This window comes from Peromyscus maniculatus, chromosome 1, assembly GCF_049852395.1.
Source record: "Peromyscus maniculatus bairdii isolate BWxNUB_F1_BW_parent chromosome 1, HU_Pman_BW_mat_3.1, whole genome shotgun sequence".
NCBI classification, from domain to species: domain Eukaryota; kingdom Metazoa; phylum Chordata; class Mammalia; order Rodentia; family Cricetidae; genus Peromyscus; species Peromyscus maniculatus.
In genome coordinates, this window is record NC_134852.1 from 149,540,498 (window position 1) to 149,557,413 (window position 16,916).

Below are 16,916 nucleotides of genomic sequence, written 5' to 3' on the forward strand. Positions count from 1 at the left end.
GCCAGGGCAGAACTTCAGGTCCCATGTTCCCTCACCATAGACATCAGATGCAAAAGTCGAAAGCTGCTCCTGGCTTAGCCCCTGACCTGGGTTTCTGGGGACCCATCATCCCCCTGGAATGAAATGGCTCAAGGTGTTTGTTATCACTCCCTCATACGGAACACCACTTCCGGAATCTCTGATCCCATGGAGGGATCTGTCCCCAGTGGCCATGCCCCCTTGGTCCTGTCCAATCCCAGTGCCAGATGGCTCTCAATGTTTAACTGCTAATTGGACAGGCAGGAAGACACTCCATGACCAGTGTCCCCAAATTCAGTGCGATTGAACCTGTTGTTTTTGACACACAGAACCCACTTGCCTCCATTCCCCGGCCACCATGCATGTAAGCCAGGACTGACAGTGTTCAAACCACACCATGCACAGCCTTCACAGACCAAGGCATGGTCCTGGCCCAGTCATCACAGCTGGGTCTTGTCCCAGGTGGCTCCTGTCCTGTTGTTTGTATTAAAAAGAAAAAAGAGCCAGGCGGTGGTGGCTCATGCCTTTAATCCTAGCACTCGGGAGGCAGAGGCAGGCGGATCTCTGTGAGTTCGAGGCCAGCCTGGGCTACCAAGTGAGTTCCAGGAAAGGTGCAAAGCTACACAGAGAAACCCTGTCTTGAAAAAACAAAAAAGAAAAGAAAAGAAAATTGACCAGGGAAGAGGGATACAAACAACATGTCCCAAGCCCCCATCCCTAACCCAGAAGCTATCTCCAATTGATAAGCACTTGCAAAGAAAAACTAGTTTTTTCCAGCAGAGTCTCACTGGGTCTACAGACCACTGTCAAGGGCAGGCTGAATGCCCAGCAGTTGATGGTCAACACAAAACAAACTCGGTGGTATTGGAGAGGTTTTGTCTTAAAGCTTTGTCTGGGCTTTTTTTTTTTTTTTCTTTTAATTTTTTTTAACCTTGTAGGGTTTTTTTTAACCTTGCAGGTTTTTTGATTGTATATTGTGGTTTCTGGTTTTGTGTTTTTATAGGACTTCTGTGCGTGTGCTTGTGTGTGTGTGTGTGTGTGTGTGTGTGTGTGTGTGTGTGTGTCCCCTGTAGCTCTGTGGTATTCTCCTGCAGGGTGTTCATGTCTGCATTTCAATTCCATTTTCAAGGATATGAAGTGGATCGAAGAGAAGCAAGCGCTGTATCGAAGGAATCAAGAGCTTGTAGAAAAGGTATGCCCCGCCTCCCAGGTGTGGATGCATCTGGCAAGATGCCTTTGTGCTCGTGGAGTATGTGGTCGACTTCGTGGGCTGGTGATAGACTTGGGCATGAGTTTGAGGACTTTCTGTGGTTCACTGTGTGGCAGCCCACTTCCTGGAAGAGGAAACCAGGACTGCTTCTTCCAGGTCCAACAGAGCTGTGTCTGCAGCCATTGTGGTGATTCTGTTGTGCTGATGGGTAAGGACGGCTGGAGAAATCACTGGAACCATCCTGGTCAGAAGCCATGTGGCTCAGGGAACTTCTAGCAATGTCCACCATGAGACTGAATGTCCTCAGAGTAGAGTCCCCAGGTGAAGCTGGACTTTTGTTCCTGGCTGTGAAACTCCAGCGGGGGAGTTCCTAGTCGTACCTTCAGCTATGAGCTCTCTTGGTCATCTCTACTAACTAAAAAAAAAAAAAAAAAAAAAAAGTCAACTCCATTTCCCTGGCTGTGGCTTAATTGGCTGTAATATTTTATCTAATTAGAACATGTCAGAAAACATGTAATAAGAGCCATTATTAGAGCCTTAGCGGCTGCCTGATATCAACACACCTTCCCCAAGGTGGGCCTAGACAGGAGAGGTGTGACTTACACTTGTGGTACACACTAACACTCATGCACACCCACACTTGTGGGCACGCCCGAATGCTCAGGTCCATTTAAAAAAATCTGTGCTCTCCAGGGAAGTGAAGAGATGACAGTCAGGAAAGAGCTTCCTGAGCAAGCAGGAGGACCCGAGTTCGGATTCAGCAATCATGTAAACCTGGGTGGAACAGTGTATGTCTGTATTTTCAGCACTGAGAGGGCCTCTGAGCCTTGATGGCCAGCTGAATCAGTGAATTCTAAATTTAAAGCTCTGTCTTAGAAAAAAAAGCAGAGAGAGGTTGAAGGAGATGTTCTGTGTTGACATCTGGCATCCACGTGTACACATGCAGATGTGCCTATCAAACACAGGTAGGAGCACATATGTGCACACACGCGTACGCCTGTGCTCTCCTCTGAATGTGATGAGCACAGAGTCACAACGTGGCCCTGCAGGTGCTTTAAAGCTGCCGGGTGCTCAGTACGAGAACTAGCACTGTGGAAGGATCTAGCACAGACTGAATCAGCTCACTTACAGGATGTCCTCCTTGCTGGCCTCCTGAATAACACAACAGGCTTACGGGTCTCCAAGTTCAGTGCTGGGAGAGATGGCTCTAGCTGCCTCCTCCACAGTGGACCTCCTGTCTTCATGGAGCTGCTGAGGATGTGAACCATGGGTGGCAGACACTGTGTACCTTTGGTTTTGGTTTTGTTTGTAGTGACAGTGATCAAACCCAGAGCCTTGTGCATGCCAGGCATGTGCCCTGCCGGTTAACACTGAGCTCCACACTGGCCCTTGTGTGTTCACTCTCAGGAAGACAGGACCCCACATCAAGTTCACTCATTACTAGTGCTGTCTAGACACACCTGAATTATCCACATCAAATCTAGAATGTGACCATGCAACCACACCCCCACCCATTCCTCCCCTGGGCCGTGGACCAGCCTGAGCTCCAGGAACGGCGCAGGGGACAATTTGTCCTCAATAGCTTCCTGCCTTCTCCATCTGTGGGGAGCAGTTCTCTGGGCAGCCCCGTGGTCCTGGGCAAGTGCCCTGTTCTCACAAAAGCAAGCAGCTGTCCAGAAAGCCGGTCTATGTGTTCTCTGAAAGAATCAGATGCCTTCTCCTCTCCCCCACTTCCTATCCTTCAGATAAAACAAATGGAGACGGAGGAGGCCCGGCTGAAACACGAGGTCCAGGATGCAAAGGACCAGAATGAGCTGCTGGAATTCAGGATCCTGGAGCTTGAGGTAGGGTAGGCTATGGGGGTGAGGGGCACACGAGCTGGTGGGGTGAGCTGGGATCCTCTTCTCAAACCTCTCAGCTCTTGTGATGAATAAAAACCCAAAGGCCATATGGGAAAGAAAAGAGGCCAGGTGGGGTCCACTGTATACCTCCCAGGAGGGTGGGGCAGATGTGTAGAGTGCGGTCACTTGGGGTAGGGGTGAGGGGTGGGCAGGCAAGAAACCAGCATTGTAAAGGAAAGGAAAGCAAACTAAGGCCTAGGACTGCTTTCAGACCTGTGACCTCAGCAAAGCACCATGGCTGCGGCTGTACTGAGGTGACCAGAGGCAGGGACAATGCCCAGGCTCTGGTGCAGCCCAGCAGACGTTCATTCTTGTTTGGAGAAGCCTCTTGGTGGGAAGAGGTACTATACAGTGGTCAGGTGCCCTTCAACTTTGCCCTGCTGTCCCTGGCCTGTGCCCTCTGTTATGACCTACAGAGAAGGAGAGGCAAAGATCCCTGGGTTCGATGGGGTGGGTCATGTCACTGTGCTACCTTTCACTGTGAGGATAGATGGGCAGTATTTCTCACTAAGACTAGAGGAAGTTATTACACGATATGTCCTTAATGGACATTCCCACACAGCCCTGAGTCTTCCATCTCAGTTCAGGGGGCAGCAAGCCTGTTGGACACTGAGTCCAGATGGACCCCCTGCTCAGAGTCCACCCATCCACCTCCCTGGGCACTGGAGGGCTATGAAGCTGACTGGCTGTCCTCCTTGAGTCCTGGGCTCCTGTGTGCATCCTCTTTGTAAGGGCTATGAACCCCATCCATGGTCATTTTGCCAGTCCCATGGATGACTCTACCTGAGCTCTATCCTCTAAGCCTCTTCACAGCCCCTGGGACTTGGGGATGAATGAGCAAGTGAACCCTGGGATGAGTCCCAGTAGGCCACATGGCCAGGGCTCCATAGAGACAGCATCCTACTATCTGGGGCAGCAAGCACACAGGACCAATCTTCTGGACAAGTCCATGAAGGTTTCTCCACTAGAGCCAAGTTTGGGAAACATCACCTTGACTCCCCAGTGGGTGGCCTTGGCCAGTGTTCTGGCATCAGCTCAGCACCCAGGAGGGAGGAGATAGGGTGAGAACAGCTCTGTTCCTGCCCCACCCAGCCTTCTTCTCTTTGTCTCAGGAGAGAGAGAGGAAGTCACCTGCCATCAACTTCCACCACACGCCTTTTGTGGATGGGAAGAGCCCCCTGCAGGTGTACTGTGAGGCCGAGGGTGTAACGGTAAGACTCCCCTCCCTTCACCTTGCATGGCCCACCAAGCTGCCTGCCACTCACATGTCGCCCTGTCCCTCTGTCTGCCTCCTAGGACATCCTGGTCACGGAGCTGATGAAGAAGCTAGATATCCTGGGGGATAACGCCGTAAGTGTATGTTGCTCTCCTGACTTGTGCATGCCTCTCCACGCTGACTACCCCAGCCCAGCCCTCAGGCCCAGGGGCCCCTGAAGCTCACCCCAGGCCCATCATAGGCTACCCTGAACAAAAACCCTTCCTGAGGGGAAGAGCCTGCTTAGAACGGCCCCTTGCATTGGGAAAAGTCAGATCCTGGCTCATTGTGACTATACCCTTGGGGCCCAGTCTCCAGGTTCTTGCCACTTCCGGTCTCGGTCCCTTAGTGCCTGGACCCTCTTTGGATCATAGCTCTTCTGTGAGCACCGGGTATTGGTCCGGGGGAGTGTTGCTCATAGGCAACCCAGGATCATTGGGGTTCTCAGTTCTTCGATTTGAGGGTGGAAGCAGAGTCCATAGGTAATCTCCAAATCTCATTGGGAGAAAAGTTCCAATTTCTGCAACAAACTTCTCATAAGACTACTAATTATCAAGTGAACAGAGTAAATGCAAGCCTCCACTACACCTCCTATCCATCCTTCAATCCTCTGTGTCATCCTCTGTCCACACTCTACACATGCACACATACATCTTCCACTCCCTCATCCGTCTTCTCTCCAGCCACCCTGTGTAGTCATCTCCCCAACAGTTCCTTGTCCATCAATCTATCCTTTCAGTCATCTTCTGTACACCATACCCTGCCCATCCACCTTTTATATATCCCCATCCATCCATCCTTCTATCCATTTATCATCTATCATCTTAATCCCATCTGTCCATCCATCCTCCATCAGTCCTTCTCTACCTCCCTCCACCTTCCCCTCTTCCCTCCATTCACCCATCCTACATCCACTTACCTATCTATTCTCCATGCATTATCACATATTTGTTGACACACACACACACACACACACACACACACACACACACACACACACACACACCAGGCGTTGACAGGAGCCTTTCTCTTTATCCTTTCATTTCTTGGGAAGCAGAGATGAGCAGAGCAGGGAGAAGCACCTCCAGGGAGTTCCCTGATGGCCATGTCCACCCCTTAACCACTCTTGATAGTTCCTTTATAGCAAAGATGGTGAAGTCCCATTCAACCATCAAGGATAGCTGTGGTGCATTGTGCCCTGGGGTCTAGCCTTAGGTGTAGGTTCTGTCATGGGTTCTAACTTCTGGTTTACAGCTAGAGTGCTAGAGTAATTGAAGCCTCAGGTCTACAGAGATGATTTAATGTCAGTTACGGTGATGGACCCAGCCAGTTCTGTGTCCGGGTTCTTCCTTAACCCAGTAGCTTCTCACTTGAAAGTACCACTAGCTTGATTGCCCCAGGATCATCATAGAGCCTCTGAGGTCACTGTCACAGACCACCAGGGCAGAGAAGGGTGACAATTGGAGGAATATGGCCAGGTCTGACATGTAGAGACCCTGGCAGTTCCGGCCAATGGACCAAGTTCTGTTATTGTCACAATCCAGTAATGTACTGTGAGAAGCCTGAGCTTGTGAGTTCTGTCTGGAAGCACTCAGTGGCCCTGCTGGTGAGGAACCAAGTGACTGTCACCTTCATAGTTAGGGGACATGAGTGCCATGGCTGCTGTCACCAGACATGTACATTTCCTACCTGCCTCAGGTTCACCAGGAGCCAGGGCACCAGGGGCAGAGCAGAGAAACCAGTGGGGCCAGGACAGAAGCCCACCCTTCATGGCGGGTGGTACAGCTCCAGCCGCTGCCGTCCATCTTGCTGTCACCTGGACAAGAGAGGGCTGTAGACTGATCGAACAGTGTTCTGACAAAGCAGGGCATTAGGGCATGACCTCCAGGGGTCAGAGGGTCAGACCACATACCCCAAAATGGCACCAAGAACACTTCAACCTACTTTGAACCATCCAAGTAGATCCCTTCAATCATTCTGAAGCTACTCTGTTCAACCTCCCCAACGTTCATCGTCCTACCCAGCAGACAAAGCTATGGCCGCACAGCTCTGCTCTTAGGGGGAAGGAGCTTCTAGAAGCCTCTGAGGCTCCTAGAACAGGAGGAATGAAGAGGAGTAGGAGGGGTGAGGAGAAGTGAGGAAGAATGAGGAATGGTAGAGATGAGGAGTCATGTGAGGGAGAAGAGTAGGGTAGAGGAATAAAGAACACTGATGCCCAGCACTGGTAGACAAGGCTCCCACTGTGCCCATCCCAGGCAGTGCAGCCACCTGCCTCCCTGCCTGCCAGAGCAATCACTTGTGAGGAACCCCTTCTGACTCAAAGACTGAGAAAAAAAAAAGGAGGTGCCTGCCTTCAGGGAGCTCACCTTCTAGAGGGGAAGACCTGGTTTCTTGTGTGGCTCAGTCATGGAAGTTCTAGGGGTGGAGTGCGGCTCCCGTTCCAGCCTTAGCTGCCCTTCCCTCCTGCTCCTCTTGGTGCATCTCACATGGGGCCTGGGCAGCCAGATGTGATGTAGATGGCTGCCTTACTCTGAGTGTGTGGCTGGCCACATCCAGACAGGGACCCATTTGTCCCCAAAGTCAGACAAATCCTCCTCAGAAGGACCACCTGGAGGCCCCTGGGGGAAAAGCATGAATGTAGAAAAAGGCAAAAGCAAACACACACATACAGAAACTGGGACCATTCACAGCCATGGATACTTGAATTTCACCATGGCTGCATGTGCATGGTGCTGGCTTCAGCAAAGATCAGGACAGGGCAGGCCAGAGGAACACTCACCAGCTGGTTAAGCTGCCCCTGCTGGTTCATTGAGACTTTGGATGTTCTGACAGTGAGAAGGTGATGTGGCTAGTACCCCAGAGTGGACAGGTGGGGGTAAAGGGCATCAGAGATGCAGAAGGATGATTGAGTAAAAGTGCCTTTTAGCTACTGCCCCAGCCCCATGTCCATTCATCACCCCCACTCACCCCACACCTACCTCTGACACTGACTGTGTTCTGCTTTTGCACACAGAATCTGACCAATGAGGAGCAAGTGGTTGTCATTCAAGCCAGGACAGTCCTGACCTTGGCAGAAAAGGTAACAGAGATTCTGTGGATGTCTGGGAGGGGCCTGGCTCCTGTAGATAGATACTCTCCCTGGGAAGAGGGCCTTCAGGGCAGGGGCATGGTCCCCTCGGTCTTGTCTGTCTGGGGAAACTGGCCCACACAGGTCCAACAGCAATGCCATGTACCTCTGCACGGGGAGATTCGGCCAAACACTGGCCCAAATAGCTCTGTCTCTACTTCCTCCCACAGACTCTGCCCAGTGCTGACTCCCCTCTCCCTCCTCCCACAGACACTGCCCAGTGCTGACTCCCCTCTCCTTCCTCCCACAGACACTGCCCAGCGCTGACTCCCCTCTCCCTCCTCCCACAGACACTGCCCAGTGCTGACTCCCCCTCCCCCTCCTCCCACAGACACTGCCCCAGTGCTGACCCCCCCTCTCCCTCCTCCCACAGACACTGCCCAGTGCTGACTCCCCTCTCCCTCCTCCCACAGACACTGCCCAGTGCTGACTCCCCCTCCCCCTCCTCCCACAGACACTGCCCCAGTGCTGACTCCCCCTCTCCCTCCTCCCACAGACACTGCCCAGTGCTGACTCCCCCTCTCCCTCCTCCCACAGACACTGCCCCAGTGCTGGCCTCACCTCCATCTCCTCCCAGAGGTTGGAAGCTCCTTGAGCCTGTAAAACTGACAGTGTTCCTTGGTTCCCTGATCTAATTCTGTTTAGCCTCTCAGCCTCATCCTGGTCCAGCCCCCAGCCTAGACTTGCTTAGCAGGCCACCTTCAGGCCTTCCTCAGACCTCCAGCCATGCAGGAAAAGGGGATCCTGGTAAACAAAGATTTTAGGAAACAGGCCACCAAACTTCTGGCAGAGTTCTAAGATGCACCTACTCCTTCTGCTCCCCAGGCCAATCTTTCCTCTTTTCCCAGGAAAGGCAGGAGTGGCAGACATCCTGAACATTAGGCCGCATGGGTCCTGGATCTGGGTGGAGCCCACAATACCAGCCCAACCCTAACCCCCCTTTCTCAGTCAAGTCTCCCTGAACTTCCAGGCTGTCTCCTTGGAGTTGGGTGGGAGGTGGTTGGCATTGATGTTCACATGGGAGGTGCTAGGAGTCACTATCACCTGTTCATTGTGTTTGTGTCCAGTGGCTCCAGAGGATTGAAGAGACAGAGTCAGCGCTCCAGCGGAAAATGGTAGACCTGGAGAGCGAGAAGGTCAGTGGAATCTCCCGGAGTGACCCTGAAACTGATGTCACCAGCTCTGAATGTCTGAGGCCAAGGCCTGGCCCTCTGTGTTTCAGGAGCTGTTCAGTAAGCAGAAAGGCTACCTGGATGAGGAGCTGGACTACAGGAAGCAGGCATTGGACCAAGCCCACAAGGTGAGCGAGTGGAGGGGCAGACATCTGCCTGCTGATCCACCCAGTGAACATCTGAAAGGCCTGTGTGGCCAGGCTCAGAACTTTAGGAGGCATCAAGACTCAGTGTGGGGTCACTCTTTGCCTTTCTCAGTCTGAGTCCTGAGGACTTCAGCAAATACTTCAAGAGCGCAAGCACATAAGGCATCACATGGATACAGGCGTGTGGGCACATTGAGAACTAATATAGATACATTCATTTAGTTGATATGTCAATTAATGAGCACATAGTGCATTTAGGAATTAACTGGAGACAAATGAGTGTCCATAGGGAAACATCGTTCTACTGGAGACTCCCCTTTTGTTCATCCAAAACTTGAAGAAATGCAAGTTTGGCCTGTTCTGTGCATCTGGTCATCCTTTGAGGACTCAGAACCTAAAGGGAATATCCCTATTTAAGGATAACATTGAAAGAGATGCTTCATGGTTACCTATATTACTCTGTATTCTATTGCTATAACAAAAGTACTGGAGACCACATAATATATAAAGAAGACAGATCTATTTAGCTTACTGTTCTGGAGGCTGAAAGTCCAAAACTGGGCAAGCACATCTGCTGGGCTCTGGTAAGGAATCTGCCTATATCCCAACATGGCATCGTGGTGGGGGTATGTGGAAGGGAGAGATCACAGCATGGCAGGCAGCCCGAGGGATTTGGAGGCCAGGATAGCTCCTTCTACAGCAGGCCGAGGGATTTGGAGGCCAGGATAGCCCCTTTTATAGCAACCCACGTCTGAAGCCCTGAGAAGCATGCTGATTCCTTCCTTCTAAGGACAGTCCCCTGGTGACTAAATGGTCTCCACAGGCTCTTGAAGGTTCCACCACCTTAGCGCCATTATGCTAGGAGCCCCACCTCAAGCACACACACCCCCGAGAGACACGCTCAAGCTATTTCCAGAGCAGGCGGCACTTGCATCTCCTCTGATAAGCCAGTCCTTGCTGGCATTGGCTTGGGAGCCTAAGGAGTTCCACTGGAACATTTGTCAACCTTTCTGTTCCAAGGACACTGAACCCAATCAAGTGTTGAATCACAGCTGGTGTAACAGGGACACTTAGTGGCCAGCTGCAGAGACCTCCTAGGGGAACCAAAGGCCACACCTGTCCTTTACTGGGATTAGTTACACTTGTACAAGATTGCTAACTTGTGGGCGGTGTCTTGTCCAGTTGAGTATCCTTAAAGGCACAGAGAGGCTATGGTGGTAATTCAGGAAGAGCACCTAGTGGTCTAATGTGTGGCTGAGGGCAGGTGTGGAAGCTGGAACACGGTAGAATGATCTTGAGTGAGCAACAATCTATAGGTCCTCGGGGTTATTCCCACATCATCTGCTTCTTCAGGCTGTATGTCAGATGGTAGTAACATCTACTCTAGGGCCATTGCTTTCAAGACACAGTCTACAGACTATAGACTAACTAAAGGCAGGGAAAGTCCCTCCGGTGAATGACATAGGCTCGTCCCTTAGTTTATCCTGGACTATAAACGAAGTCCATATTAAAGTTCTCACCAGCAGGAGTGTGTGAAACTTCTGCAATGTGTACTCTAAACCACACATAACCACGCTTATTTTAGTTTTTTTTTTTTTGGGGGGGGTGGGGTTCGAGACAGGGTTTCTCTGCATAGCTTTGCGCCTTTCCTGGAGCTCACTTGGTAGCCCAGGCTAGCCTCAAACTCACAGAGATCCGTCTGCCGAGTGCTGGGATTAAAGGCGTGCGCTGCCACTGCCCGGCAGCCACCACACTTATTTTAAAAGGCTGGTGCTCAGGATCTGGGTCTGACTATGTTGATAGAGTTGTTTCCTGAGGTTCTGGGAGGCGGGAGAGGTTCCCTCCCCAGCACCAAACAAACAAACAAACAAACATACAAACAGTGAAAGTGCAGTTCTGATCTCCCTAAAGTTCCATTTTCTCTGAGCAGCTGCTGAGGCAGAAACATAAGCTCACTGTGGTACCAGGACGTCAGCAGGGAGTCCCTGCTGGTGTTCAGCCCCACCTCTTCTAGGGTGCCTGCTAGATAAGAAGTAGGGTGTTTGTGACACTTCAAGCCCTTCCCCCAGAGACCGCTGGGCACACTTCCTCCCCAGTAGCAACTCTGCTGAGAGGCAAAGCTGTCCACCCTGGAGAGGGTGAGCCCACCCCTGAAGACGGGGAGGGCTGATGCCTGTCTCCCGTCCCCAGCACATCCTGGAGCTGGAAGCCATGTTGTATGATGCCCTGCAGCAGGAAGCCGGGGCCAAAGTGGCCGAGCTGCTGTCAGAAGAAGAGCGTGAGAAGCTCAAAGTGGCCGTGGAACAGTGGAAGCGCCAGGTCATGAGCGAGCTGCGAGAGCGCGATGCGCAGATCCTGAGGGAGCGCATGGAGCTGCTGCAGATTGCGCAGCAGGTGCTGACGCCGCCGGCAGGGTGGGCGGAGAGGGTCAGCTGGGCTTCCCGAGACCCACACGTCTGTCCAACAGCTGTGTCCTCCAGTGGCCACCCCTTCCATACTCAGTCCCTGCCCCTCCCTAACTAGCTCCTAGTCTAGCAGTTGTGTAGCTAAAGCCTTTGAGTGGTAGCTCTCCGTGGACTCCTGGCTTCCAGGTCTCCTACGTGACACTGTCCCCTGGTGGTGTGAGTGTGGTCTGTGGACAGCGGCTAACCAACCGTTACCCAGCCCTGTTGTGTATGATAGTCTCAGCTTCTGCCTGTGGGGTTGGCCGGAAAGCAGCGTCTATGGACACAAGTCACACCAGACCATCCTACACACACAAACAAGCTCAGCCTGCAGACTTCGATGAGCTGCTAGACTGGATGCTTCTTTCCCGTGATGGTCAGTAGGCCATCGGACAGGGCTTGTCAACCTGTAGGATGTGCCTATTCCCCTCTACTCCTGGGCCCCTTTGGGCTCCAGGGTAGTTGGGGTTAGGAAGGTCACCCCTGTCCCTCTTGCTACATCAGTGGACTGTCATCGACAGTCAGTTACTTCCAAGGCCCCAGGCCTCAGCTGCAGAAGGAAGGTTCTTCTAGTTCATAGCTCTGACTACTGGTTGCCTGTTGCTCTGTACAATGGCCCTGGGAAGGACATAGGCTGACTCCTTGCTCTGCCATTTAAACACTATAGTTTCTGACCTGACCAGGTCAGAGGACATTGGTCCCATCAAAGGAGAATGACTCTCACTCTATCTGAAGAGAAATGGTGAGCTGGGGACCAGAAGTGGCTCAAGGCTGGACCAACACAGTAGCTGCTTTGTGGGCTATTGCCCACCAAATCAGTGAGGGAAAACCTTGACCCTTTTATAGCTGGTACCCTAATCCCCTGATTCTTGAATATCTATCTTCCTTCTTTTAATGTTGCAGAGAATAAAAGAGTTAGAAGAAAGAATAGAAACTCAGAAGAGACAAATAAAGGAGCTGGAAGAAAAGGTAAAAAAAAAAAAATGAATGGGGGAGGGCAGAGCTGGAGGGTGGGGGTTGGGCTTGCCTGACATCTGTAGACAAAAGAACACAAGCTCAGGTCTCACTGCTGAGACCTGCCTGCAAGGCAGCCCATGCAAAGCAGAGTGGAGGTGAACAGAAAACAGCCCATGGGACAGGAGCTGTGGGTACACTGGGCCAGAGCCAGGATCCCCTCACACAGCCTAGTCCTGTAGCCTTTGCACTGCCTCAGTTTCCCCTCTGGATCCATATGTTGGACCAGTGATCTAGGATCCTGTTCCATGCTGGTACCCTTGGTGGTGCAGAAGGGTTTAACCCTCCAGGTTCATCAATGCTTGGCTGTCTAAAGATCAGGTTCCTGAAAGATAGGCCACAGTCCCCAAGAGCTGCTCTCAGGGCACAGGGGCCTTTTGCTCCTGACCCCCAGGTATACCCTCTAGACCACCTCCTCACCAGCCTTAGCCATGGCCTTGGGGTGGTCTCTGCCTTCTGCAGACCAGTCCCTAGCAGCTGTCCATTTCAGCCACCCCAGCCAGCCTTAGCAGCAACAAAAATGGCCATTGGTGGTGCATTTTGTTACCACTGCCCAGGAGACCTCACATAAATTCCTAGGTCTGCCATGAAGATAGGACCCCAGAGTCAAGCAGGCATACGCTTTGAAACAAGGACTACCTGTAGCTAGAGTTTTCCTGCCTGGCCCATAGTCAGGACAAATCTTTGTCACCCGCCAGTCCCACAGCCGCTCAGACCCAACCAAGTAAACACAGAGACTTATTTTGTTTACAAACTGTATGGCTGTGGCAGACTTCTTGCTAACTGTTCTTATAGCTTAAATTAGTCCATTTCCATAAATCTATACCTTGCCACGTGGTTCGTGGCTTACCGGTATCTTCACATGCTGCTTGTCCTGGCAGCGGCTGGCAGTGACTCCTTCTGCCTTCCTGTTCTTTCTTTTCTCCTCTCTGTTAGTCCCGCCCATACTTCCTTCCTAGCCACAGCCAATCAGGTTTTATTTATTGACCAATCAGAGCAACTTGACATACAGACCATTCCCCAGTACAGCCAAGTGCAGACCATCTCAGACACCTGCACTCAGGCTTGTGGTCCTAATCATCCTCTATGCGGACCTGCTGGGTAAAGTCACGAGGAACCCGAGAACGGGCTCCCACAGGACATACAGAACATCCCACAGCAACTACCTACAAACTCCAGGCCACATGGGCAAACACCCGACATGCACACTGGGTACCCAGCGAAGCCAGGAAGGGACACAATCTTGTTGTTCACCTGAGTTTCTAACACTACACTTCTGACCTGACAGTCTGAGGACGCTGGTCCCACCAACGGTGGAGCCCTGGGGAAAGACTTCCACTCTTTAGAGAGACGTGGTAAACTGAGGGCTGCTAGATGGCTCAAGGCTAGGCCGACATGCTAGCTACTCTATGGGCTGCTCGCCCATCAAATCAATGCAAACCCCAGAGGTGTCAAAGTCTTCCCCAGACGGTATGCCTGTTTCATTTTGTGTCTTAACCCAAGGGCACATGTTTGAATTACCACTAGAGCAACATTTAATGGCTGAACGTAATTGCTTCTTTTCTCCAAGTTAGTTTGGCCCGCCCTCCCCCCAACCCAACCAATCCTTCAAGTCAAATCTATTCAGGGTATCAGAATACTTGGTTGTTTATAAAGGAGCCATTACCCAAACTAGAGTATTTGTGCATGCTGGGTCCTGGGAGCATCTTCCTGTTCTGCTATGGTTCTCGGCTCAGTGACGCTCCATAGCCTCCTGGCCCTGGGAAGCTTGGCATGCTGTGTGGGGGTGTGGAGCCCACAACTGGGCCTTAAATGATACCTAGTCCCCCACCGTTATTTGGGGTGGCACTGTCACCCTAAGTTTCGGGTTCTCACAAAGCCCCTTAAGCATGTCCTGTGCTGGCCTGCTCCTCCCAGCTGGCCACGGTCCCTCTCTGTCTATGATCACGGCGCGTTGCTTTACAGACACGCTACAAACTCTGATTTTTCTTTTTCTCTCCTTGTGTTTCTCCATCCTCCCCTTTCCTTTTCAGTTTTTATTTTTGTTCTTGTTTTTCTCCCTAGCTTTCATTCTCTGGTCATAGCTGTGCTTGGCACCCTGAGCTGGTGAGTACTTGAGAGGCTGCCATTTCCTGGTGTCAGCCCTGCTCCTTTTTCTGGGAGACAGCAATGGTCTCTGCCACCCAGCCAGATGCCCGCTGGCCCTCACAGAGGCAGAAAGGCCACTCCTGGGTCTTCCAGAAGGCTCCTTGTAAAGCTACCCTCCTTTCAGAAACCAAAAGCCCTTCTCGAGGCACTGGGTCCACGGGAGTATGGTATAAGGCATGCTTGTGACCAGCGCCCACTGCAGAAGTCAGTATCCACCAGGCAGCAGAAGGTGGCTTCATGATTTTTCTGTGTCCTGTGTTGCTCAAGTCCCGTGTCCCTAAGTCACTGGGCCACCTACAGTCACAGGAACGGCACTAATGTGTAGCGTCTCTGCTCTGCCTGCACACAAAGACCACACACCACACTTGGTCACCACTTTCTGCTCAGAGGTGAGGAGGACACTCGGGACTTGATGACATAACTCAACTCAGGCCCCCAGCTCTGTTCTCTAGAGGGTCCGGGGAGATCTTTTCAGGGGACCAGCAGTGACGTTCACTGCCCCTTCACCCCCTAAGTCCCACGCTTGTGTCTTTCTTCCAGCCCTCTGCAGAGGTGGACCCTTGTCCTCTAACAGGACCGGAGAGCAGCAGGTGCCGGAGAAAGCGTGGGAAGTCGGGTCTGGACACTGATGCCTCCGGAGGGTTTGGGCTCTGTCCCCTGCCCTGTGGAGGATGAGGGCAGAAGCCCTGTGAGCTACAGTCACTGTCCACTCGGGGCGAGCCAGGACGAGAACTTACCTTGCTGACTAGGGCTTCTCTAAGAGAGGCCCAGCCTCGGCTCCTGGGTCCTGGCGACCTTCAGCCCAGAGAGTAGGCCTCATCCAGTCACAGCGATGTATAATGTTCCCTGCCGTGCAGGGGGAAGAACCTGCTCCTATGCTGGAGCCCACACTGAACACCCCCCAACCCGTTCCCATAGTGACCATCAGTACTCTTGGAAGAAGAACTCAGTCCTGGCCAGACTTGCCCCTAATGGCAGGATGAAGGCTATGGTCTCAGTGGTGACCCTGGGTGTCACACTGAAGTCACTCACTGTGGTCCTGAACACTTGCTGATGAACAGATTCCATGCCCAACCTTGTTCTGTCACATTGGTGTCTCTGTGAGGACAGATGAGTTATTACCCCCCCCACCCCCCAACTGGCTTCCTCCCCTACCCCCAGACACAAAGGCTAGACCTAGCCTGGTCTGCTGGCCAGGAGCACAGTGGGAAGACGAGAGGAGAGGCCACAGAGTGGAGGCCCCTCCTGGCCTGGAAGATCCTCAGCCGGTGGGCCTAGGCTGAGAACTGCCAGTGGCAAGGGCAGGTGGTGATGTCCACTGAAGATGGCCTCGTCCGGAGCCTGTGTACACAAGGAGCAGGGTCCGGGTGAGAAGGTGAAAAGAAGATGCACCCAAGGTTCCGCGAACTTCAGAAGGCAGCCACCGTACAATGGCCTACAGGTAGGTGGCGACATCTGTCCCCTGGGGACAACCCTCCTTCCGGTACTGTTCGGCAGTCTGCTACTTTTGCTTGGTTGGATATGCCCTTTGAGACGTGGATGAGGTCTCCCCTGCCAGAGTGGCGATGAGGGCCAGTGGGTAATGGGCTGGGAGCTTCCCAATTTCGTTTCCAGATGTAGCCCACAGATGTGGGGTCCTCGCCTTCCCTGTTCATGCTACCTCAGATGCCAGCATCCTCTGAGGAAGCAGCCGGGCTGCCACGGCTTCTGCACTCCAGCCCCGTCCAGGTGCTAGCGAAACTTCTGAGGCAAAAGTTCCCTGTCTCATCTGAGGACCCATCTGTGCCTGTGGCTGGACCCCACACATAGCGGGGACTTCCCTCCCCAGTGCCGTGATGTCCCCAAAGCTCAGATAAACACAGGGTACCTTCTTCCCCATCCCTACAGACAGGAAGCTCTTCCCTGAGACATAAGGTGCTCCATCCAGCCCGATCCCCGTGGAAGATGGCAGAAACAGCTGTAGTGTGGGTTAAAACTTTCCATCCACTGCACACACCATGGATTGAACCCAGGGCCTGGCACATTCAAGGAAACTCTCTACCCCTGAGCTAGAGCCCTAACCTTTTTTACTTTTTATTTTCAGGGTCTCATTAAGTTGCCCAGAACCCATTCTGTACCCCAGGGGTTGAAATGGTGATCTCACTGACTCAGCCTTCTGAATAACTGGGAGGACAAGCCTAGCTGTACTGTGTGTTTTGAATAGAGATACCCATGGCAGGTTGATCCTGTTGGCCCCAGGCCCTGTGACAAATCAGAAGAGCTTGCTCCCCTCTGGGATACATCAAGACCCTTATGGGGAGAAGGTGACTGAGAACAGGTTTCCCAGAGGCACTCTGAGGCTCTTTGGAAATTGGGCAGACGCTGTGTGTGTGTGTGTGTGTGTGTGTGTGTGTGTGTGTGTGTGTGTGTGTGTGTGTGTGTGTGTCTTGAGACAAGGAGGCCTGCTGTAGCGGATTTCATCCCCTGAGGATGAAGCTTGCC

At 52.4% G+C, this 16,916-nt stretch overlaps 1 protein-coding gene across 18 annotated transcripts in view; it reads left to right on the plus strand.

Annotated features, from left to right (window-relative positions):
- Window positions 1-16,916, plus strand: part of Jakmip3 (Janus kinase and microtubule interacting protein 3) — a 132,925-nt gene that overhangs the window by 98,008 nt on the left and 18,001 nt on the right. For 7 of the 18 annotated variants that reach the window (XM_016006101.3, XM_016006106.3, XM_016006114.3 and 4 more), the window contains 11 exons: window positions 1,148-1,210; window positions 2,974-3,072; window positions 4,242-4,340; window positions 4,426-4,485; window positions 7,398-7,463; window positions 8,579-8,647; window positions 8,734-8,811; window positions 11,020-11,223; window positions 12,177-12,242; window positions 14,352-14,393; window positions 14,976-15,876. In XM_016006101.3, the coding sequence (XP_015861587.2) occupies window positions 1,148-1,210; window positions 2,974-3,072; window positions 4,242-4,340; window positions 4,426-4,485; window positions 7,398-7,463; window positions 8,579-8,647; window positions 8,734-8,811; window positions 11,020-11,223; window positions 12,177-12,242; window positions 14,352-14,393; window positions 14,976-15,110 (981 nt within the window). In that variant the 3' untranslated portion in view covers window positions 15,111-15,876. Of the gene's footprint in view, window positions 1-1,147; window positions 1,211-2,973; window positions 3,073-4,241; window positions 4,341-4,425; window positions 4,486-7,397; window positions 7,464-8,578; window positions 8,648-8,733; window positions 8,812-11,019; window positions 11,224-12,176; window positions 12,243-14,320; window positions 14,394-14,975; window positions 15,877-16,916 lie in introns of all 18 variants that reach the window. The other 11 variants (XM_016006111.3, XM_042285429.2, XM_042285456.2 and 8 more) reach the window with 3 other exon arrangements.